General features: G+C 39.0%; 2 protein-coding genes across 5 annotated transcripts in view; one reads left to right on the top strand and one right to left on the bottom strand.

Annotated features, from left to right (window-relative positions):
* The window catches only part of OXNAD1 (oxidoreductase NAD binding domain containing 1), a 34,846-nt gene extending 15,871 nt beyond the window's left edge, over positions 1 to 18,975 (bottom strand). For 2 of the 3 annotated variants that reach the window (XM_059818860.1, XM_059818859.1), the window contains exons 1-7: positions 18,129 to 18,196; positions 14,525 to 14,687; positions 14,195 to 14,258; positions 10,707 to 10,813; positions 6,424 to 6,565; positions 2,926 to 3,168; positions 577 to 685 (exon numbers count right to left, since the gene is read on the bottom strand). In XM_059818860.1, the coding sequence (XP_059674843.1) occupies positions 577 to 685; positions 2,926 to 3,168; positions 6,424 to 6,565; positions 10,707 to 10,813; positions 14,195 to 14,258; positions 14,525 to 14,655 (796 nt within the window). In that variant the 5' untranslated portion in view covers positions 14,656 to 14,687; positions 18,129 to 18,196. Of the gene's footprint in view, positions 1 to 576; positions 686 to 2,925; positions 3,169 to 6,423; positions 6,566 to 10,706; positions 10,814 to 14,194; positions 14,259 to 14,524; positions 14,688 to 18,128; positions 18,197 to 18,956 lie in introns of those variants that run through there. The other variant, XM_059818861.1, reaches the window with a different exon arrangement.
* A 74-nt stretch (positions 18,976 to 19,049) lies between these two features.
* DPH3 (diphthamide biosynthesis 3) lies at positions 19,050 to 21,419 on the top strand. Of its 2 annotated transcripts, XM_059818916.1 has the most exons (3): positions 19,050 to 19,197; positions 19,313 to 19,387; positions 19,877 to 21,419. In XM_059818916.1, exons 1-3 carry the CDS (start codon positions 19,090 to 19,092, stop codon positions 19,940 to 19,942), a joined length of 249 nt encoding a protein of 82 aa, XP_059674899.1. In that variant the 5' UTR covers positions 19,050 to 19,089; the 3' UTR covers positions 19,943 to 21,419. The 2 variants fall into 2 exon arrangements, with proteins under 2 accessions (XP_059674899.1, XP_059674901.1); XM_059818918.1 differs by lacking the exon at positions 19,313 to 19,387.
* The last annotated feature ends 3,448 nt before the right edge of the window (positions 21,420 to 24,867 follow it).

Genomic DNA, 24,867 nt, shown 5'->3' with positions numbered 1-24,867 from the left:
TCTCAAAAATGCCAGGCCTGTTTAAGGATAATAGGTATCAAGATTTGAGGCTTCCAAAACCATTTGTTCTTCTGGGGATTTAGATCAGTAATTCCAGTTGGAATGCATGGGATGTTAGTCACTGAAATCATGGCTTACATATATACAATAAAAATCCCACATTCAGATGAAAAAAATAGGGAAGTATCTCAAATAAATACCACAGAAATGGAAACATGATCAAGTATCTCTTACAAGCAGTCAGCTTATACGTCATGAATCCTGCCTTAAGCAAAGTAAATACTTTGCTTAATAGTTTCTGCAATAAAGTTTGCAGTGGGAAATACCAGTAAAAAGTTTAGAATTAACAGAGGAGGTTTACTAGAAATGAAACCAAAAACTGCAAAGGGAAAGTATTTCTCCATAGCATAACATGTACAGTGAAATTATTTAGGTTTAATTCATATCTCATTTTGAATCTTTAAATGTAAAAGTACTAAAATTATGCATACACTAGAACTAATTACATTAAACTTCATCCTGTATCATGTAATCAAACAGACTTTAGAAATCATCTCTGTGCATTGCCATATTTACCTGTAACATGTGGCTGAAGTTCTTTACAGATCTGTGAACTCTGTTGGGTAACGTGGAAACGACATGTGATCTTTCCAGGAAATGCATTCATCAAACCAAGAATATTTTTCTGTAATGTTAAACACACTTACTTATACTACAGGCCATTAAATCAAAGCAGATGTATGCATACAGTCCCAGAACACCAGTGATTATTACCGAGTACCAAGACTCTTGCGTTTCAGCACTGAGAACCTGATGGGCTTGATTTCACAGGGCCAACCTGCACAAGTACACAGAATTTCCATACCTGGAATGTGAATATGCTACCAGCTATGTTGTTAGCACTCTTCTTTTTTGTACAATAGGTTGCAGTTTGTAAGATTTGGACCTAAGAACCAGTTATGTCCTTTCCCGGTTTCTTCCCTATATAAATTTTCGTATTTCCTCCTTCCACTTCCATATGAGTTTTCCATTTAAAAAAAACCAAAATGGTATTTACCATGTTAGGAACTTCATGAGTCTCATCTGCTTTATCTGGTAAGATTAATAGACCCTTTACTCTCCCTCTTGTTCTTCTTCAAGTAAAGCCAACTACAGTGTAATACTGCTGCTATTTTTACCAGAGTAGAAACTCTGTAATTTTCAGTTCCCTAAGTCACAACTTTACCAGCAAAAACCCAATGGCTTCCATTCAAATCATACTAAAAACATCTGACAGTCAGATGCTGCAGTTAGTTCTGAAACTAAGATTGATTTACTGTCTAGAGTCTGCACTATTTGGGAATTTCACGGCTGGAACGGACATTGTTAAAATATTTGGAAATAAAAATAATTTCTACTCTGTGAATAGGTAAATTAGCTCATTTTGTTTTGTGTTTGCTTACTAACTACTTACTACACTGAACAGTCTGCCACGGGTGGCTTAACAAAAAGAAACAACAAACCCCAGACAGATTCTACTTAACAGACAAGCCTGTTTCTGATTCTCTAAAAAGACTTGGAATGAAGAGCAGCACAACTAGACACTGCTGTATGCTGTTCCACTAGTACCTCTAATACAGGCCTGCTTTCACTGTTCTGGATGTGACTCTAAACTTCTGTCCCCTTCACATGGAACCACATACAATTTGATAGCACTTTTGAAACTAATCATGTCCCGTTGAGCTGAAGTCCTAGGACCAAGCCAGAAAGCATGCCTAAGGTAGGACCTAACCTGCTTAAACAATCCTGCAGTCATTCACAACACCTACTTGTAACCTATCACTCTGTAATTCAGTGACACGGACAGAAAGTGGGAGGTATCATCCATGTGACATGAACCACCACAGTACTATTTTCTAGTATCCTAGGGCAGGAGGCAGGCTCTCTTTAACTGTATGAAGGAGAATCTGAACAGCTCAGCAGGTTCTTTGCAGCCTAGTAAGTTTGCATACAAAATGAAGCAGACAGCTGAGCAATATAGACCTAAGGGAAAAGACCTATCCCCACTGTACCAGCCACAATAAGGAAATGAGGGCCACATTCAGTCCTTACGAAGTCAGGAAAACCCAGCTAACTGGCCTGCTCAAGTAGCAAAGTTAGTATGCTAGCCTTTGTAATTCTATTCTAATGCTGTATGTGGGTGACACTATACATGGCTGCTTCTTCAGGGAACAGGTCCTCCAAAACGTTAGCGACAACCTAGCAGTTCCTCATGGAGATTTGTACAGATGTACCTCACAACAACATAAAGACTCTAGTGATCCTATTTCCTCAATCCTCTGCACAGAAGTAAAGAATTTTTGTATATGTGTTCTGGATTTGAGGGACATGTGAAGAATGAAGGGAAGGATATATTGTAGGCACTGCAACATATCATTGTGTTCTCTTCTGTCCCAGCAGCTCTAATGCAAGAGTTCTGCTGTCATAACACTGCTCAAGTGAAGCTCAGGAAATACTAGCTCCTGCACTGGAAAGAATGTGTATGCTTACAACAGGCTGGGAGATTAGTAGCTGCCCAAATGGAAGAGTAGATAGGTTCCAGTTTATTATTCTGCTTCTAGCAACAAACAAATAACTTCAAAGAAAGCAAACACCTTCCTATCTAGAAATATGACAGAAGTACAGAAGAAAAACTAGTGATGTATCCTATACACAATTTCTGGAATCATAATAGATTTTCACCTTTGTCTTACAATCAAAAGCTTTCAATACTAAAAACCTAAATCATTAGGGATACTTCTTTACAGAAGCTGTGCTAATTTGACCCTAAAGTGTTATCAGTGACTGTTAATGGCTGAGAGAGACAACTGATCTTTAACTAAGTAAATGTTGATGAAGTTTTTATGAATGATGCTGATGAAAATGTTGATGAAACTTTTTATTTACCTTAAATAAGAGTTCGCTTGTATTTTTTGCACTGTAGTACAGCTTCACTGTTCCCATTTTGTATCCATTTCCTTTACTCTCTTGGTATCCATGAAGATCTGCTATATGCAGCAGTATAGAAAACAATGGGTTAATTCCCACACCCCCTGCTATCAGCACTAGCTTTACAGGGGAGTCACCAGGCTGAGGGTCAAAGAAGAAATCACCTCCCACTCGCAGAGCCACTTCTGAGTCAAGAGTACACTAGGATGGAAAAGAAGATACTTAATTTCAAAACTAAAAGCAAAGTTGAGACAATATTTTTCTTGCACCACCATCACAAGACTTGCTGGGCTGTGAGTTTTTATTTTTATTGACCAGCGAGGGAAAACTGACGTACTTTAAAAATAAATGCAGTTTCCAGCTATCTGAAGTAATCTCTTTCAGTGTCTCTAGGGATCTTGTTCTACTTTCAGAAGTTTCAGTCTTCTGGTAAGGCAGGATGGTGAATCCCCCTTCCCACCTCCATAAGAGCTGAAAGAGGAATTATTTCATGCAAGAGTTCCACAGCAGTACGTGGTTGTGAAAACCTGAGGTTAACATGTTAGATCACACTTTTACCCAAACCCAGTCTCCCGTCCAAAAAGGCCCTGCTATGAGGTCACAAAAGGAAGTCAGAATGAGTTGCACAGACGCAGAAGGTTTTTCCATCCCCATTCCTAAAAAATAAAAAAACACCCAGAAGTGAAGCAAGTATCCACAAGAATATTTCTTGCAGAACCACTTCTGCATTTGCAACTTTGGAGTTACAGAAGAAAAAACAGGGGAAAACCTTCCCTCTTCCTCTCCACTTGTACATAAGAAATTATTTTTTAGAGAAATCTGCCAGAGCATGGGGTTTTTTGATACATGGAAAACTAAAGCTACAATAACAACAAACATTTGGGTCAGTATCTTCTTGGTAAACCAGCACTGTATCTCTGTATGAAGGGTGAAACTGCAGTTGAGAGAAGTCAGGTGAATTCTCCCACATCACTGCAAGCTAAAAGAACAAATAGGAGCAGAAAAAAACTCATTTCAGGCCATATATAGGGTTTAAAAAATAAAATAAAGAGGATAGGGAAACCAAGGAAGGTGGGAAAGGAAGAGAGAAAAAAAGTAAAGCTACAAGAACTGCTGAAAAATTAGCTGTTAATCACTTACAGAATAAAAAAGCTTCCTCCAAAAAATCCTTTTGAGATCAGGAAACAGTAATTGAAATAAAAGGATTTCCATTAATGACAGCTGTACAGTAAGCAAAGGTCTAAACACGTAACAATTCCACCAGGAGGAAGAAGGAGGCCCTTTGACACAGACACTGCACAGAACACAGCAGTTCCTGAAGTAGTGAGCATGACCAGTAAAAGAAAACGTTTTTTGCCTTTCTTAATTATTGCATAAAGTATTATCTCTCAATTCTAGTGTAAGACAAGCAGCATTTATTATCTGAAACTAATTTCTCTCTCCCTTTTCAAGGTACACCGCCAGGCTTTCCCACCAGGTTTTACTTTGTTTTAGAGAAGTATGAATCCAGTCCAAATTCATGTGGTGGAAGGAGGACATAGAATATGGTATTCTTTATGGAAATAAGCATTTTTAGGGAGAAAAAATCTCATTCTTGTCTAATCTGCCTCCTTAACCAGCTATAGCTCATCAGGCTGGGACATAGGACACAGGAAGAATCTCTCTCAACCAGCAGTCTCCCAGATATTTCAGTGCGTTAGCCATGGCCATGAGAACAGTAAGTCAGTCTCCAAAAAAACCCAGTAAATTCTGGAGTAATACTGAAAGAATGTGTTGTCCTTTAGCCTAGATTGTAAATATAGCATTGAAATGGCTCAGACAGAGAAGTGAAGCAATCAATACATTACACATACATTTTTCTAAATAAAAGGCTATATTTTCCTAAGCTATAAAGTACACTGTGCTGAATTTTATTATTTTATATACAGTAATATTAAAGAATAAATATAAATATCTCTGAAAAAAACAGAGTGAGTAAATTAGTATTAACTATTCTCATAACATCTTTTACCCTGAGATACCAACTTCCTTTATAAATTTAAATAATTAAGTACCAGAGTTTTTTCACCATATATACAATCTTTTCAAATTCTAGGTTGCTATTTTTCTCTTCTTCTTTCCTAAGGAAAAGCACGCACTTTTGTTTAGCTAGCAGAGTCCATATATACTCTGGAGGTTTCTCCACAGCATCAGGTTTGACCTAGCTTACCCTCTAACTAAAGAGTTTCCTATAAATTCAACCAGAGAACTCAGCAACAGCAAACTCATTTACTACAATCAAAAATCCTTAAAAGAGCCTCCAGAGACTGGGAATTATGAAGTTAGGCCTTCATATTCTCTAAAGAGCAATACCAAACACCAGGCAATCCTCTTAGGTATTATGTGGTCTGCTGGCACGTGCGCTACAAGTTCTGCACAACATCTCAAAAAGGTTATTTTGTTTATGCTCCAATGGAGATGACTTGCTATAGCACCAATTAAAATACTGTAGATGGTCACATGCTAACTACTAGATTAGCACCACTTTGGATATTCTCAATTCTAGTAAATTTGCATCAATCTTTACTGTAACTCTGCTGGCCACTGAACAAAATTGCAATATTTATAAACCTGGAAGAATCTGTCAGTTTAAACCTTGCAGTCACAATAAGATACAGAAATGCCAGGCAGAGAACAGCAAATAGGACAGATCACAGGGGGTTGTGAAAAGAACAAAAGTTGATAGGACAGGTCATCTATGAAACACGATCAGCAGCAGAAATAGGACTCTTTTGACTATAACTAAATGGGGTAACTGGATGAAGAAAACACTGCAAGAGGCCAATGTGTCAGACTTTACTTTTAATATAGCAAAAATCAAGACTTGGGTTATGTCAATATTATGAAAATATTGCATATTTAAAAAGAATACTATAGAAATTCTGAAGTATTCTGTTGTTTTATCATTTCAGAAAAACTGATCTAAACAGCTCCTTTGCTCTTTGCTCCCTCTTAATAATCTATATTTATATTTATCTGACAATGATTCCCAGTTCATATTTGTAGAAATGGCCAGGAATGATGGCAAGTTATCATATGTAACTTTGTAATGTATAACACAGCCTGTTCTCAGGGACACAAGTTAGAACAGAGGTTTTTCAACATTTTTCAGTTCATGAATTCCAAAGGAGTGAGAACCCTTATACGCACTAACTACAATATCACTGTAAGTCAACCAAGCACAAGTGGAGTCAAAAGATCACAATAACCATATTACCACATAAACATCCAATTTCAGTCCCTTACTGAACCAAAGGTTTTAAGATTTATGCTGTATTAAAAACGGTTGAACAAGTCAACAGTTTTGCAGTCGATAGCAAAAAGCAGCCTGAAATCACACTCACCACCCCCTCAACCACCCCCGAAAAGAAAAAAAACAACAACCAAATCTCAGAATCAACAGTTAATCTCATTTACCTCAGTGTGAATCCAGTGAGCAGGAGGATGAACAGTGTTCTTTACTGCCAGTTCTAATATTCCTTCTCGTTCCAACAGGCCAGGGCTTGAACATATTGAGAATCCCCCAACTACAGATACTCCAGGAATAAAGAAATCAACCCTAAATATAGATCAGAAACAAAAGTTTAAAAAAAAATCCAACAACCCCAAACATGGAAAACAATAACCAAAACAAAATGGCTGCCTTTGTTTCAATTATCCTTCCTTTACAAAGACATCTTAATTTCCATAATATAGCTTTTCCAAAAAAGGACTTAATCTTGAGTAAAGCCGTTTCCTTAGAATTATTTTAATCTAGAAACATGTCATCACCTTTGTTAAACTAGCAGGTTTTTAAACCATTCTGCTTTAAGCATCAGATGCCACATCTTACAACAGACTAGAATTCAAAGTGTTTAAATAAATTATTTGCATATTAAAACAAAAATACAATATGGTCTGACAGAGTGGCTTAAATCTCACTCTTTTCAGTCCCTTTGATGGGCTCTTCAACTTCCAAACATAAGACTGGAAAAGTAATTTTAGGGAAATTACTTTTGATTAAACACTTTCTTTTCTTGGGAAGATGAAATATCTGAAGTAAAACCACAGTCTGTAAAAAATTTCTTATGAGAAAAATCAGTTGCTAGAAGCAGAATTGCTTTACCTATTGAACTGCAGTGTCCTCTGGTGGCAGATATCTTTTTCTAGTTGATAGGAAACTGAACTGGAATAAAGTACTAAAATTATTTTTAAATGTGCTGGTTTTGGCTGGGGTAGAGTTAACTTTCTTCATAGCAGCTAGTATGGGGCTGTGTTTTGGATTTGGGATGGAAACAGTGTTGATAAAGCAGCGATGTTTTAGTTACTGCTGAGCAGTGCTCACACAGAGTCAAGGCCTTTTCTGCTTCTTACAACCAGTGAGCAGGCTGGGGGTGCACAAGAAGTTGGGAGGGGACACAGCCGGGACAGCTGACCCCAACTGACCAAAGGGATATTCCACACCATATGACGTCATGCTCAGCATATAAAGCTGGGGGAAGAAGAAGGAAGGGGGGGACATTTGGAGTAATGGCGTTTGTCTTCCCAAGTAACCGTTACGCGTGATGGAGCCCTGCTTTCCTGGAGATGGCTGAACACCTGCCTGCCCATGGGAAGTGGTGAATGAATTCCTTGTTTTGCTTTGCTTGCCTGCACGGCTTTTGCTCTACCTATTAAACTGTCTTTATCTCAACCAGCGAGTTTTCTCACTTTTACACTTCTGATTCTCTCCCCCATCCCACCTGGGGGGAGTGAGCGAGCAGCTGTGTGGTGCTTAGTTGCCGGCTGGGACTAAACCACGACATTAAAGTAAACCACGCATGGGTTTCTACAGATTAGAAGGTAACATATGGCTAAGCTTTTGCAACACCAGCAATTAGAGAGTATGGAAGGCAAGCCATTACTACACATGAGCTATAATTCATAAAAGTAAGGCTTTGATATTCCAAATAGTATCAGGAAAAGTTTGAAGTTGATTTATGATCTAACATTTAAACTCCTCTGTGTTGCATAAATCTTTAAATACTTCCATTTTCTACAGCACATAACAAAACCCCTGTATTTCAAAAGAAAACTAATGTTTAAAAGTATTTGTGCTGCTCCACTTAGGAAACAACCACATTGGTAAGCAATGCCAAGTACTAGAGAATCATTATTCAATCCCACGCCTGAGTTAGGCTGGCTCAGTATTAGTTAAATAAGAATGCAACAAGAAATACAGACTGGCTTCCATTGCAAAGATACTTTCTTTAAACAGCTGTATTCTTCACGGAGATCACAAATTGTTGAGGAAAGAGAGAAGCACTTTGAATAGTTCACTACTTTTTAAAGAAAAAATCTTGCCTGCTTACTCCCCACAAAGCTTCACCCTTCGACAAAAAAGATCCTCTCTTTCTCTTGAAGAATGCACAAAGTGTGGTATATACAATACTATAGTGATATAATTTTTAACTTTATGCTAATAAACTTGATGGTGTATAAAGGTATCTGACTGCAAATGAAAGGTCAATAACCAAAAAAAGTTGAGAAGGCTTATTTTTGCTGTCCTCAGCTTCTGCAGCCCCACTGACCATGGGGCTCAGCTTTCCTTATAGTAAGAATCTAAGAGATTAGAAACGACAACTCTTGTATTGCAGCAGTTACTGTATCAAAGAACACGTCAAGATGCTACGGAAGCTCTCTACCACCCTCTGGTGGAAAATGATCTTACTACTTACTTTAACCAAAAAAAACCCCAAGAAATTACATTTATGCTGTAAAGTAACAATTTACATTCAAGTCAAAATGTTCTGCTTGACATTTAAGGGAAACATTATTCGTGCCTGGTGAGGAAACATACATACAAAACCAAACATTGCTGTAAAACCGAAATCAAACCTAGTTTTTACCCTTCTGAAGTACTAATATAGGTGTATGTTTCTTTCTATATTAGTATTTCCAAATTACATAATTATCAAAGATTTCAGTGCAAAGTATACTATATTATAGCAGACTAGCTTGTCTTTCTGATGGCTTGTCTCATCTTAGCTGTGTGTAGGAAGGACAAGAGGACTCCTAAGAAATGCTATCTGTGACATCTTAAGCGAAAAGAGTAGTCGTAGGGGAAAAAAAGAAAAAAAAAATCCTACATAGAAACCCACAACAAGGAGAGGCACAAAAAGATCTAAAACAGAGATCTTACGGTGGTTTTTCATTTCCCTCCTTTTAAAGGCTACCCAAGTCAAATCTTTAAGAAAAGAACAACCATTAGCAATTGCTGGAGGAAGAGATCAGAAACATTAAAACCATAAAGCTACTTCTTCAAAGTATTTATAACATACATATACCTCAATGCATGTTTTAGTAAATAAAAATGTGTAACAGCAACAAGTCTTTTCATTGCTACTTGAAGACAGATAAAGACCAGTAGCTACCAGCATGCCTGCAAAAATTTGCTTTTGCTTCTGAAAAACTTGATAATTAGAACACTTTCAAAAAATACATACATTTTAGTGACAGTCTTTGGCTCTAAGACCTTCCTATAGCAAATTCTAACAAGTTAGCCTTTCCTACTCAGGAAATTGTGGCCTGGTGTTTTGTACTGCTCATCAAAAAATGCAACTGCAGTTTATAGCTGCAAGTATAGAAAAGTTATTGTATCCCTTACAATAGCATTAGAATACTTTAAAGGAAGAAGAAGATGAAAAAGAGTAATTATAATTAAAGCTTTCAGTTTTCAGCATGATAATTTCTAAAACATTTTTGGAGGGTAAATGCCCTTTCCAAGTATTGGCAAGCAAGAATTTAATATGAGTCACTGCACATGTGCAAAAACTGCAGCAAATTACTCCACAAACAAATTATTGCAATCAACATCTTGTGTTCTGCTTCTAAATTTAAAAGCCAGCATATTAACACTACATGAGTAACACATGCTGTTAATACCCCAGCAGCTATACTTCGATGCCAGCAAAACCACTTTCAGATGGCCTAAGCCAATAAAATGTTTAAGAACATTTAAATGACCAATGCCAAAAGCAACTACTCATGGTTTTAAATTAATTTTTAAGAGGAAAAAAACTGATTGAGGAGGATTATTTTTAACAAGAAAGGAAGATAAACATGAAAATCCACTATTTCTCTGGGAAAAAAGCTGCAAGGTTGCTTAAACAAACAGCTAATTATTTCAAAGGCTTAATAATTCAAGTTTTTTTTATTTTCAAGTTTGCCTGTCTACAGTTATATATTAATCTGACCTAAAAGGCTTAATTTTCAGAGTGGAAACTTCTAGGGAAAGAAATAAAAGCTAACAGGTAATTCTGATTTAATGATAAACCAAAACTAAGAAACTTGCAAATCAGGAGCAGTCTCAGCTCCACTGTAAAACTAACCAGTCAATAAAGACAGTAAAGACAGCTTGCCGAATGAAGTGCAGTATACTTCAAAGTACTCTTGAAGAAACAATGTAATATACGTAAACCAGAGGAAAATACTGAAACAATCAAACTGAACATTTAAAGAATATCCATCTTTGCCCTTTTAAAATTAGTATTAGCATATTTAATAATGGCTATTTTAAAATTATGTCAAATACCAGCTATTTCACAGAGCACCCAATAATACAACATTGTATTGTATAAATTAACCATTTTTTCCAAGGCTGAAGTATCAGAGGCCTTTTAACATTTTGTTATAGTGGACTTCTGCTAGTAATTTTCCCCTCAAATATCGGAAGATCTTACCACTGTCCTGCTTTGAAAGTAAAATCTTTATTTGCGATAGCCAAACGAAGTCTTTTGACTGTCTCCGATTCACTGGTGATTCCACACACTTTTGCTTGTGAAATTACCTAACAAAAGGAAAATAAGCCACTGTGTTACATAGATATCATTTGCAGCAAAAGCACTCAGGAATCTGTATATGAAATATCTATCACTTTGCATGTTATTTGCAGCACTTCATTACCTAAAGCACCAATATTTTTTCACTTGGGTAGAGAAACAAAAATGGATTCACTTACATAATCACTAAATGGAGAAATGGTTTGCTACTTACAGTCCACCATGTCTGTCACTTTTGTCAGGTTTATTCCAAGATTACATACAAACTTATTTTATTGCAGTTGAAGAGAACATAACGATAAAGAGAAGCGATTGCTAGTTACCACTTTTCAGATTCTTTTGACATCTATACAAGGCAAACACTCTTGTATCTTTCCAGCAACAAAGTAAAAAGATGTCTTAAATAAAGACTGACAAAGGAAACTTGTAAAAGATTAGCTGCTACTAAAGTCCCAGAAAGAATTCTGGATCTGGTTTTATTGAAGTAATTAAATGCATTACTGAAAGATTATGCATTAATGCGTAATGCATTAATGAAAGAAAATGAACAAACTTGCATTACTGCTTTTAGACACATACACATTTGACCACATATGTGATCTATGAATATGGGGAAACTGCGGCACAAGCATTCATTGCTAGTTAACAGAAGAGTTTTTGTTTTGCAACCAGATGGGAGGGGATGCAAGAGCCATAGCTAATACCACTTTTAAAGACATTTAAAAAAAAAAAAAGGAAAATAATGCTTTTCCAAATGAAAAGCAGATTTTGCAACAGGAGCACTGGGGAGGGGCTTCCCACTTAAACTCTTTGATGCCGATCAGAAAAACATGGATTTTCATCCCCTCCCCTCCCTACCCTTCTTCTTCAGGTATTTTTGAGTTATAATTATTAACCTTTTTTCTCTACGAAGAAAATAATGCCCTAAATATTTTCTACACAGGCCAATATACAGATTTTACTCTGTTAAAAAATGCTGATGTCATTTACCACACCAGGAAATACTAATAATACCACCAAAACTGTACCATTTCTCATTTGTATAAGATCAAACAGTAAAAAAAAAAAATTAAACTTTAAGCCACTATGCTCTAATTTAAAACACATGGCAGGAAATTAATTTATTCATGAAGCAACATCTGAACACGTCCACTGTCCCATTAAACAGCAGGACATTTGCCAATTTAAAATTTCTTTTCTACTTTAGCAGACAGTATTAAATGGGGAATGCAATCACTCTAACTTAACAAGAGAAATGTCAGACATGTGATTTCAGTGGTTGTTCTGATGGAGAAACCTTAAGTGCAGGAAAGGGACATTAAGTTTTGATCTTCTTTATTCCCTTCTTTACTCTTCAGTACACTCCCTAATGTGTTCTTTGGCTGATACATCTGACAGAGAACTAGAAATTTAATTCTTAATCAGTATAAAGTTATTACAGAAACTGAATTTGAGTCAGGGTGACCAAAGGCATTCAGCCAGTATTTTGGACTGTCACAAGTGTATCCAACTGACCCAGAGCAAGGCTGCAGTGAAAGGGAGGAGGACACTGGACTCCAGACTTTGCCACTGTAGTTCAAGAAAGTGTTAGGCACTTTCTCTTGCTCTGGTCCTTCCCATTACCACTCTTCAGCAGGCAATAGTGTGTAGCATGCGAACTAATGCAACACAGACCTATGATTCTTTCATCTTTCTGCAGGACTGAAATGGCCAAATAAGGCAATACAGACTGAGGGAAGCCAACTGCTGATTATATGGAATTTAAAACCAAGCAGAGGATTTAAAATAAACTGATTTTAAAGTGGTCAGAAATGAAGTAACAAAGAATAAATCAAGCATTAAAAAAAGAAACAGCATAATCCTCTGATATGCAGAGAATTTGCAGTAGCAGAACTGAGCCCTGCTCTTTCACCTATTCCATATAGTGTACTTCTCTTCTTCAGACCTTACACAGTTCCCTGTACCACCTCAGAGCTTCCAACACCTCATAAGGATCCATTTTCCACATATTTTCCAGCTACCCAGTGTTTATGTTGAGCAATAAAAATAAGCAAGCCAAGCAATCTGAAATATCCAAAATAAAAAAACCATGGTTGCAAAAAATCAAAAGTGCAATCATTTTTTTCATATTAGAAGCAAAAAAAAAGGTGCATCTGCCTGTACCTGACTCTACACTCATTCTGTCTATGTATTGTGTTATTTTGGCATAAATCGGATCCACCTGAGAAGCTGTATGTCAACAAGCAATGCTAATTTGTAACCAAGTAAGCAGGACTGACAGCTCAGACAACAAGCCTGCATTTGTCTCATCTGTCCACAGTCTGCATCACAGATGCTAAATCTCCAGTTTTGGGGGTTACTTATATATCCACCCAGCTTCCTTCCGAGAAGAATTCACTTGTCCTGTGACTTATTCTCAATTATAGTCATAGTTAGGGAAAAATGTAGCAGAGAAGGACTTAATCATGTACACATATGCACACTAACAACTATATAGTGTGTTTGAAAACATAGAGTTTGTCCTGCTGTGTGACACATACAGGACTGGCTACTTATGACTGAGAGAAGCTAACTAAACAATAGAGAAAAACTGGGCACCGTTTCCCAACTCCCGGGAATTAAAGGTGGGATTTTTTCAGTCAAAAAAGTGCCCTACTTCTCCTGAAAAGTCTAAGAAAAACGCAGAATTGTTTCACTAGTGAAACATTTTTGAGAACTGAAGTCTTATTCTCCCAGTATTTAACAATTCCAAAACACCTACTTTAGCTAATTACAGAAAGGAAATACCTATATGAATGTATGTTGATCTCTGAACATTATGAAGAAGAATGCTTACTGCACAAAACTGAGATCCAGAGTAAGCATGTCTGGATTTTGATGGAGAACAATGCTCTATTTTCCTTGTACTTGTGAATTAAAACAGATACAAACTAGGATTCTTTTTACAACTGTCTATCATCTCTCCCTTCAAAATGACTACACTTTTTATCTTACCTCCTATGTTATAAAAGGACATTTTCCACTTTTTTTTTAAATCTCAAATTTGAACCGGAATTGTAGAAATCCATAAAGATCTGAGAGGCCTGTGTAGAGATGATGGGTATTGGTGTGCTTTCATTACTTATCATAATCCATACTTGACCAGAATTCTATTAAATTTCTTGTCCAACGTAAACAGCATCACACATCACCGACAATATTTTTAACTCATTACATTTCACCCATAAAATACACTTATTTTACAACAATATCGAACATGAAAAATGAGGAGAAGAAGAAGTAAAACAGACTCCAGTAGAAAACAAAATGAAGCCTAAGAATCAAATACAATTATCCAGTTTCTTCACACAAAAAAAAATTACTTAGATCCTGAAGAACACAACACTAACCTCCTGGCGAAAATTACTTGCTGTCCTCTCTAGATGATCCATTTTCTTTTTTGATTGTATTGTGCTGCAACAAAAAGCAAAGATAATTGTCATTTTGACAGCTGTGCTACTGTCCCTTACTGATACGAATTTCTATTAACATAACAATTTACCAGTGTAATCCAGACTACAGATGACATAAGTCTAAATAAGAATTAAATATAAATATATAACTGGGAGTTAAATAAGCATTTATAGCTCTGTAATAATTTGTCGGCTTTGTTTTGACAGTGTTACCATGACATTCTCTTTAAAAAAAAACAAAGAAATTTTTGTATGTGGATCACCTACCCGTTTACTGTGCAGTAACAAAAAGCAGAGCACCTCAACACCACCAATGCAGAATGAGTGGGAAAAATTCTGCTAGCACCTCTCAGTAAATGAGGAACAGTAAAACCCACATAAATAGTAGCATGAGCCATGATGACTGGGGTGTCTTCAAAATCACCGGCTCCTGAAAAATCCATATAAATATTTGTTAAATAAAATACCAGCTGTTTGACATGGCTTGTTTTCACCCTTTATTTCCATTAAATCAGAAAGGCCAAAGCTCAGCTAGAGCTAAAACTAGCAATAGACATACAGGGTAACAATAAGGAATTTTAAAAGTATGAAAGTATCATAAAGAAGTGAAAATGTGCATCCGTGTTCTGAAGGGGAAGACAACCTTGCCACAGATGATACGGAAAAGGCTGAAGCACTTAACACTTTTTCTGCTTCAGCCTTCATTGGCAAAGCCTGCATCCATACCTCTGCTTGTACAAGCAGTGTTTGGGAAGGAGAGGGCTAAGTAGGAGCGAGGCCAGCAACTGCTTAGAGAAGCTGGATGTAGTCAAACGCACAGAGCCAGATGGGATACATTCAAGGCTGCTAACAGACACAGCTGACATGCTTGTGAGGCAACTGTCTATCACCTACGAAAAACAAGTTATCAGAGCAAGTCCCCAGTTGACTGGAAAAAGACTAACGCGTAGCCATTTTTAAGACAGGCAAGAAGCAGTGCCTATGTCCAGTCAACACCACCTCAGTCTCTGGCAAAATGCTCAGAGCTTGTCCTCTTGGAATCTGTGTGAAAGCTAAGAAAGTAATCAGGGAGATTCAACACAGATTTACCAAGGGCAAATTATTGAACACCTACTGCGATGAAATGTCTGGTCACGCAACTAAGGGGACAGCAGTAGGTACAATATATCTTGACTTCCCTGTGGCTTTTGACACCATCTCCCATAGCACACACATTAGGAAGCTGAGGCCAGATGGACTGTTGGAGTGGCTGAAAACTGGCTGGGCTAGCAGACAGACTTGCAGGCTTGATGTTGCTGGCTAGTAACAGTAAGAGTACCCTGGGGTTGATATTAGGGCTGATATAGTTCAATAACTTTATCAATAACTTGGATGATGAGACAGAATGTACCATCAGCAAACTTGTGGATGATGCTAAATTAGAGGGATAGTTGATATGCTGAATGGTAGAGCTTCATTTCAAAGAGGCACTGAGAAACTGCAGGACTGAAAAGAAGAAATCTCATGAGCTTAAAATTAAGTTCAAAGGTCTGCACCTGGGACCAGCTTAATCCAGCACTGGCAACTCTCCTACTCCAAGCAGGAGCTTTGACTAGATGACCCTCTGAAGTCCCTTCCAGCCAACATACCTGTGATTCTAAATGATCAAACAATATTTATGTTTGAAAGAAAATCAGACAAACACTGAATTCCCTTTCTATTAGTAAAGAAAGGGTTCTGGTTGGAAAATTTTATAAACATTAAATAAAACTGTTTGTTTACAGGTTTATTTAAAAACATGTAAATTCCTCATACTTCCATATATCCTACATCTCTGAACAGTTAAGCAAGTAGCAGACACTTGCATGCACTACAGCGGAAACATGGTGTGAAGCTTCAAAACTGCATACTGAAATGGAGCTATGGCAGAGAAAGATAAACTGACATGTACAACATTGAAAGTAAGTAAGAAATATCCTTCACTTACAAAGTGTAGGAACAGGTTCATAGTAAGCCAAGAGATATTTCTCATTGCTTGTAAATCTGCCTTTGTTTTTCCTAAAATGGATTAGCATAATTCTCTACCATATTATCATCACCTATCAAATTACCATATTATTTCTATGATGCAGTCCATTGCTTCTCTAAAGCATTCTTAATCTTTTACCTCCATTTAAATCTCTTTTCCTGCATTCTTTTAAAGCATGTAATTTATTTTCAAAATGTTTTTGTTTTTCATTTTGAATCTTTTGAAATGGCAACGATCCAGCTTGTTTAACTAATCAGGCCTATACTCTCTAGGCTTTCACTAACAGCTGCATTGGCTGGTCACTTGGTAATTTGTCCTGTTTGTAATCTTGTACAAATGGGAGGCAGAGCTTTCATAAATTAGGCTGCTTAGAAATGGAATACATTTACTGTAACTACTCAAAATGCCCACTTTCAAGCTTAATACTTCCTGCAGCTTTCAACTGTCCATATTTTTTAATAGCTTTTTAGCATTTAATTCCACAGCAGCTTGCAACTTTTCAAAGTGAAATTAAACAAAATACTTCAGCACTTTCTACATGCAAATGTGTAGAAGCTATCGATAACGGAAGTATTAACATTCTTAAATTATTTTAGCACCACAAAGTACACATCTAATGAAGTCACATTCCTTTACATCCGCATGTTCAGTCTGTAAATGCTGAGTGCTCAAAAATCATTGAGTTACCCAAATTCATGATCTGGAATCTTTTAGATGGCAGATCTTGGTTATACCCATCTACATCTCCTTTTTTTTAGGCTTCCAAGTGCTTTTTGATTCACGTTTTCAAGCTTCTCACTCTACCACATTAACTAATTCAAAGTAAAGATGAAGGAAGTTTGAAAGTGGACAGTCTTATTTAAGCTGTTTATGCCAATAGCTGTGACTAATTAAATCACAACATCACAATGAACTGCATAAAGTCTGATGCTTTGCTTCAGAGGCCAAGTACTGAGAATAAAGATTTAACTATTCTTTTTTCATACTTGTTTTTTTAAAATCACCTCACATCCTTCAAAACCCTTTCTGCAATTAATTGCTACTAAACACAGCGACATCTGCTGGTAAAATAAGTGGCCTAACCTTAAAAGCCAATACAAAGATTCTGCATTGTTTATTTTGCATATTTTGTTTAACTTAATCATTCTACTGGTAAGGCTGAGAGTCACTTAAAGCTGGCCTCATTTTCACTGCCACCACTTTAGGAAGCACGTATGTTCAGTTCTACAAATGAAAATGTGGGGGGAAAAAAAAGGAGCTAAATATCAATACGTAATACTGAAAAAAAATAAAAATCATAGCAGCTACAATTTTGAAGTCAGGGCTGAAAGATCCTATTGATACAGACTATTTTAAGATTGAGACTCTACCGTAAAATAAAAATAACTCTTGAACAGGAGTTCAAGCTCTTTGTTCCATTTGCACTATCATCAATCACTTTCCAATGCTAAAAACACAATAAAAATAAATTGTAATTTTTACTCTGTAACTAATAAATTCCAAAATCTCTTTTAATGAGTTCTGGTTCTCCTCTACCATATACAAGTCTGAGTCATGCCTCTACAAAACGTGATCAGCCTCTCCCCCATCTGTCATCTCTGCAACTTTCTTGACTCATGCAGCTCCTCAGCAATTCCCTGCCCTCTAAGGAGCACAGCGCTTCAGCCTCCCAAGCTCTTGCCTGGTGGGATGTTCTGCCTTTGTTTTTTCCTCTCTTCTTACTCAAGCCCTTACAGAAATAGGGACTCCAAATACACCCTTTCTTCCTCTGCTCTGCGGACAGGAATGAGTGCTTCTTTTGTATATGTCTCCTTCCTCTCCTCACCTAAAATTAAAATCAAGCAATTTATTCATTCTCCTTACCCTCTGACCCGTTGGCCCCGGGTTAATATTGCTTGAGATCTATGACTGCATCTCTTCTTTTCCTCAATCCTACACCAGTATCTGAAGGCAGAGAGTTACTTTTAGTCAACCTGTACCACACTGAACAGGAATTTACTACGTAAGTTAATGCAAGAGAGTATTGAGGGGGAAACAAAGACACTTAAGCGAGCAGGATAGGAAATCTTTCACCAAAAGCAAGTGTATAGATCGCTAAGAGACACCCCTCCAGATAAACTGTCCCTCCTGCAAGTCATCACCCATCAAAGCTTTTCCCCTTGACCTAGCGTTAAGGAGCACGCGGGGGGCGGGAGGAAGCACGGAGACGCCCGCGCTTGGCTGACGCGGGGCAGCACTGAGGAGGCTGGACGGCTGCCGGCCCCGCCGCCCTCCCGCCTCGGCCCGGGAGGCGGGGAAGGACAAGGTCGCGGCTGTACCCTGCCGTCCCCCCTCAGCCACTAGGGATCACTGTTCCGCACCGCCTGCCGGGCAGGAAGGCGGTCAGGACGGGGAAGCGGCAGGGCTGAGGAGAGGAAGGCATCGGTGGGAGAGGGTGGCCGGGCCGTCGAACCGCTGAGCGGCCCAGCCACCGCTTCCAACCGACGTGCGGGGCTCCCGCCGTGAGGAGGCGGCAAGCCGGGGAGACCCCCGCGGCCCCGGCCCGGCCCGGCCCCGCACCGCCTCGCCTCGCCTCGCCTCACCTTGCCTCGCGCTATCGCGCGCTGGCTCCCCGCCGTCCCCAACGGACCCCCCGAGGCGCGCGCTCCGCTCCCCACCCGCCCACCTCGCGCAGCGCCGCTGCACCCCTACCCGGCGCCGCATCACGTGACGAGAGGCACTCTCGCCCCGCCCCCGTCTCGTCACGCGACGGGGGTGCGCGCGCGGCCACGGCGCGTGCGCCTCTGCTTCCCTTCCGCCTCGTCCCCCTTCTCCCCGCGGCGCCATGTCGGTCTTCCATGATGAGGTGGAGATCGAGGACTTCGAGTACGACGAGGAGACCGAGACCTACAGTTACCCGTGCCCCTGCGGAGACCGCTTTCTCATCACGCGGGTAACAGCGGCCGGGCAGGGACGGAGCGGTGGCGGGAGGGGGGGAACAGCCTTAGGCCCTGGTCCCGCCTCCGCCGGCTGCGGGTCGGTGACTGTTTTCCCGGGGACTGTTGCAGGAGGATCTGGAGAATGGTGAGGACGTGGCCACCTGTCCCAGCTGCTCCCTGATCCTGCGCGTCATTTACGACCAGGTGGGTGCGGGGAGAGGGCTGTCGGGCGCAGTGCCTCCTGCTTACCCCGGCGCCGGGTCGGCTAAGTCGAGTTTCGGTTCACCGTCCCTTGAGGAAGGCGCAGTGGCAGCTTTTAGAAGTCCCTCGTAAACATGGGGTAGGGCTAGTGGCCCTTTTGTTCGTGACTATGGCTTCTGTCTTATCTCTGCTTTTCTGGTCTCCTCCTGCCGTGTTTGGGCTCTAACACATGCCTGGTTGGGTGAGCGTGGGGTGGAACACAGAGAAAACAACCTTACTGACATTAAGATCTATCTATGACTCTAGCAGACTTGTCAGCTAGCCTAGCAGTTTTTCTTATCTAGTAGGCACATTATGGCTTTCATATTTTGGGAGTTAGATTCATAGCAGTTATACCCAGGCTAGAAAACTAAATGGTTATCTGGTGTTTTTTGAGGGAAAGGAGATCTAAAAATAATGAAAATCAACCAAAACTCTGCTTGCTGTCTTTAGGAGCAGTTCATGCGTGATGAAGTCATTGCAGAACCTTTGACAAACAAGGAATTGATTAAGTGCTGATGAACTGTTCCTGCTCTAGAGTAAGAAAGTATGGGGATGGCAACTGCGGAAAGAGACATGGTCCTCCTCGAAGTGCTTGCTGCTGTGAGACACAAGTGCAATAACTGGCTGTCTTCGTAATTTAAATGAGAATTTGCTGGGACGTCAACACATGAATGGGTTTTGTTCAAAAAGGTTATACATTTAAAAAAATATGTAAGTTGCCATATGTATTCCACAAGACTCAAGGTGTTTGATCGTAATTGACAGCAAGTCAATATGCAGAAGTGTGCGGAGTTGTGAAATTATAACGTTTATCTAGCAGTGGCTTCTTAGCCTGTGGAAAAGAGCAGTCTCCATGTGGGCGTATACCAGTGTGAAATGGAATAGAGAGCTGAAATGTTGGGAGACAGAATGCGGAAGTCCGTATGACATGGTGCCATACAGAATTATAGCTTTAACACAGTGTGGTATCACCTAGGATGTGGGCTCACGTACTTCCAGCCCATACTGAATGTGAGGAAAAATATGAGACCCAGAACCAATGTTGTTGGTATATTGTTTTTACTACTGTAAGCACAAAGAAGCTGCAGTTATATTTATGTTTGCAGTGTGGGTAACACCTGAGTTGGGGCAAATTAGTTTCTTAAATTGCAGTTGCTTTGAAACAGCTTTGGTAGGTGTTATCAAATGACTCTGACATAATAGTGATAGACTTTTGTGAGCATTGTCTGAAATGAAACAAAATGAGTCAAACGTTTTTTACCCCTGCAAAGCTAGTAATGAATGGACTTGAACTCGAAGCAGATTGTAATTTGCCCAGATTTTCTCAACAAGTTTATGATTTGACTGTTGCAACAAATATAAAATGGGCTGCAGTTCTTTGTGCCATTTGTAGGAGTACATTTGCTGAATTTCTCAGTCTTCCTTAGTTAGGTTCTGTCACTTCCTGGATAGGAGATGCACACATTTCACTTAATTAATAAATTTTTTAGGGTAGAAAAGAGTTGGAAGGATATACTCCAAAGTACATTGATTGCAAGACTACTTCTTGTATTACAAGCCACTGCATTTAAATATTTATTTTAAATTATGGTCATTCATGTGTTCTAGTAGGATTTGATGAAGTTAAACTTGTACAGCATTTATATAGTTACTTTGCGCCAGGCACTAAAGATAAGCAAGTCTTACTGAATTCTTGCATTTAACTACTTTTGTTCTTACAACGTTCTGTGAATGTTGAAGATGAACATTCTAATTATTTTATTAAAAAAAAGGAAAATAAAAGAAAAAAATGGCACCCTTCAGTTAGACGTTTTTAATGCAAGATGCACAACCCAGAGTGTTCTTGTGCCTAAACCAGAAGGTGGCACTCATGTTACTTTGCTATCTGCTTCAAAACAAAAAAAAAGTTGTGGTACTTTGGTTAGCTATATCTTATCAAATATTTATTTTGACTGTTTAAATAAAGATACTTAAAACTGCACCAGTGGTTATAATGGGCCGTTGCTTATTCTGTTTGTGCACCAGCCACAATGATTTCCAGAAGTGTTGAGTTTCTGCTGCTGTGGTAATGGTACTGGAATTTCTTCAGGTTAGCTAATAAAAAGTGTTTTCAGTCTATCAGTAGGTGCTATAAAGCAAATTTACAGGAACCCTATTTAAGCTCCTATTCAAATTTCTACTGCATAAATATCTTAAGGATTTTTCCACAAGTCTTCTATATAAAACTAAGTAGAGTTAAGTTTCAAATGGAACACCAGAGAATGTATACTCATAAGTAATTACATCAAATTATATTGCCTGGTGTAGCATCTCTAAAGGTGCATAGATATTACAGAATTTGACCATATTTCATTTTATAATGAAAATAAGGCCCTGTCATAAAGACTTACAAAACTGGCGTAGAAAATTATTTATACTCCATATGGTTGAATTCCTACATGGTTGTAAAAAGTGCTTCTCAGTTGAATTGTACTTGGAATGTGCTAATACAAGCTTTGAAGTGATTCTCTGTAGTGTTCCCTCATCTAAAGTCCAGGTGATGGCTTTTTTAGCAGTAATTTTAGCAAAATTAATTACTTTATTACATCAGTTGGGACTGTCAGTACTTAAGGTTTCACAATAAGCATATTCTTAACAAGTAGGAATAGGATTCAAGTTGTATAATGCAATTTATACACGTTAAAATTATTTGGTTATATAGTATATATCAAAGCTTTAATCAAATATGCCTTGTGTTTGCTTTTCTGGAGCTTTTTTACAGCATAACAACAGTAAAGTGTTGTGGCTGACTTTGTTAGAAAAGGATGTGTCCACATTTGCCCACATAAATTGTTTTCAATTCAGTCTCACTGCAATGTCTTGAGGATCTCAAGACAGTAGTTGCTGTCCCCAAAAAAAGGAGACAAAACAAGGATGGATGTCATGTATCTCTCTTGTTGCCTTTTGGCAATCAGAGAGAGGTGCTTAAAAACCATTGCTGGTTTGTTGCTTTCCCTTCTTCTGCTCTGCAGAGAGGAGTGGAGTTCTGTAGCAACAGTTCATCCTTCATGAAAGCTCAGTGATGCTAAAGCCAAACAGCTGCCCACTTCTGTGTTTTGTTAACTTGTAAGAAGCTTTTGACTCCAGTGATTGCAGACAGCTTTTTGACATTCTTCTGTATTGTGTAATTCCAAAAGACCAGTCAGGGCAATCTGAGTAACCCATCAGAAATGTTCCTCTTCAGGAATGCAGTCACAAGGTTTCTTCACAGCACCAGAGCCACGGGGTCTTGAGCAGCATGCAGGCCCCTTACGCATTACTTGTGTATTACATATTCGTAGAAATCAATGGTTCACTTGTCTTCTAAAAAGGCAATTGTGTAGGACACAAAGAAGTCTTTTGCTTGCTGTTTGTATCTGACCAGCAGATTGATTGATTATGTATTTGATTAGGTCCTTGACTCTGCGCAGAGGAGTCCAATGTGATGAAAAAAGCAGCATGTGAATGCTAATGGAGTAAGTCATATTTGCTAGAGATTAGAGAGGGTGGAACAACATCAACTTCAGATTTTCAAGCTCTGAAATTGCTAACGCTGTTAAACACCACTAAACTCCCATATAATGCTGAAAACAAGCAGTACGCTCTGTTGCCACAATTTTATGGGAAGAAATGGAAGATAATTTGATCTTCATTAAAGAGGCTCAGCTTCTCTGAGCAGTCAGGTTCTTGTTTGCATTTCAAAGAAACTTGCTGAGAAGGTCATGTACTTTTGGCTCATTGTGCCTGTATATCAGTGGCATACGTGATTAGTTTTGAACAGTTGCTCCAGAAGTCCATGACAGAGACCCTGGACCTCCAAGAGCTGAGGTCGTTAGGCCACCAATTTCAGCGTTGCACTTATGCCATTTGTCTGTATGTCAGGGAAGTCGTAATGTCATAAAGGACCATTATGTAAATACCTTGGCATTTGTTTCCTCCATCACAATTTTTAATTTAGATTCTCAGCATCAGTCAAAAAAAATGACCTCTGCAGAACATGAGTTTAATAAAGATCATTACCTAGATTACCAAGTCTATCTACCAAGAAGCAGATATTGTTTAATTTCAAATCTTCAAAATTTCGTTTAAGGAAGTGAGCTGACAATAATGTATTGTCACTGAGAAAAACAGTTTCCGCACATCCCGTTTCCATCTCTCCTCTATTCCAGTTTAATGTTCAGATCAGGCTAACTGTAGGGGTAGGTATTTGTTACGCTGAAAACTTCTTGAAATGTTTTTACAAATAGGATTTCTCAAGATATTTAGCGTAGTAATGAATGTTTGCCATGATTTTCTCCTAGCACGCTTCCTTGTGGATTGCTTGCGCTTTAGTTAGGACATAGCTTTGATTCTGATTCGTGGTAACTTAATATGCTGATTTCTTAATGTCTCTCCATAGTAGCCATGGCATGGAGGGGACAGGGAGGATCCAGAGAATCCTGTGTAACTGTGGAGATGCTGGGCTCATCAGCCTTGAAACTGGTCAAACCTTGTGACCAAAGCAACAAGTGACAGAAACTGTGCCAAGCTGGAAAACAGCTGTCACAATGTCACTGGCTGTTAGGGAGGAAGTGGGTCAAAAGGGACTAACCGAAAGGGCAAAAGCTTAAGCAACCTGCCATCACTCCTTCCCACCCCTTGCAGTCACTGTTTTGATCTGTTTGCATACCAGGTCACCTCTCCAAAATCCTTGGCAGCTCACCGGTCCAGCACAAGCATCCCGTCATGTTGTGGAAAACCATTGCTGTGCCGTTTACCCTGCCACTGAGCACAGCCAGCCAAGAGAAGCTCGCTCCGAAGGCTAGGCGGTGCACGAAAGTCAGCAGCAGAGCTGCCCCATCCGGCAGTGCCATCATCCAGCTGGGCAGGCAGTCACCGTAGCCACTGTAAGAATTACTTCTCTAACCCAACTGAACAACAAATTGATATTTTCTGTGTTAGGTTACATGTTGCAACACGCAAATCTAGCCCTTTAACCAGATCAAGCAGAAAGTGGGGGTCTCAGCGAGTTCTTTAGAGCTCTGCCTCTGTGGATTTTTTTTTTTTTTTGAGCCAAAGTCTTGATCACAGCATCCACCAATATGCTCTGAGGCCGGAATAGCCCTGTGAGCCCTCGTTCTTTGCTTTCAATGTCCACCCTCCTTCTTGGGGTTCTTTTTCTTTCCTCTGCATAGAGAAGGGAGGAGCTCTGCTGGTATATTATGATCTAAGAGAATAATTCAAAATATGTGTGGTATTGGTGTTGGCAGCTGTGTAATTGAGAAGGAAACTTTTAGGACCCCCAAATCACAGGTCATTGTGAAACTTTTCCAAAGAAAGCAACTAGACTAACTCATGAGTATTATGATCTTATGCCTGCTCTCTTCCTTCTAGTGGAAAAGTAATTTAATTTGCACTCATGGAGTAGTAATTAATTCATGAAT

Source organism: Gavia stellata, chromosome 6, assembly GCF_030936135.1.
Source record: "Gavia stellata isolate bGavSte3 chromosome 6, bGavSte3.hap2, whole genome shotgun sequence".
Classification (NCBI taxonomy): Eukaryota; Metazoa; Chordata; class Aves; order Gaviiformes; family Gaviidae; genus Gavia; species Gavia stellata.
The sequence above is the reverse complement of the archived record's forward strand: the minus strand, read 5'-3'. Positions and strand labels throughout refer to the sequence as shown.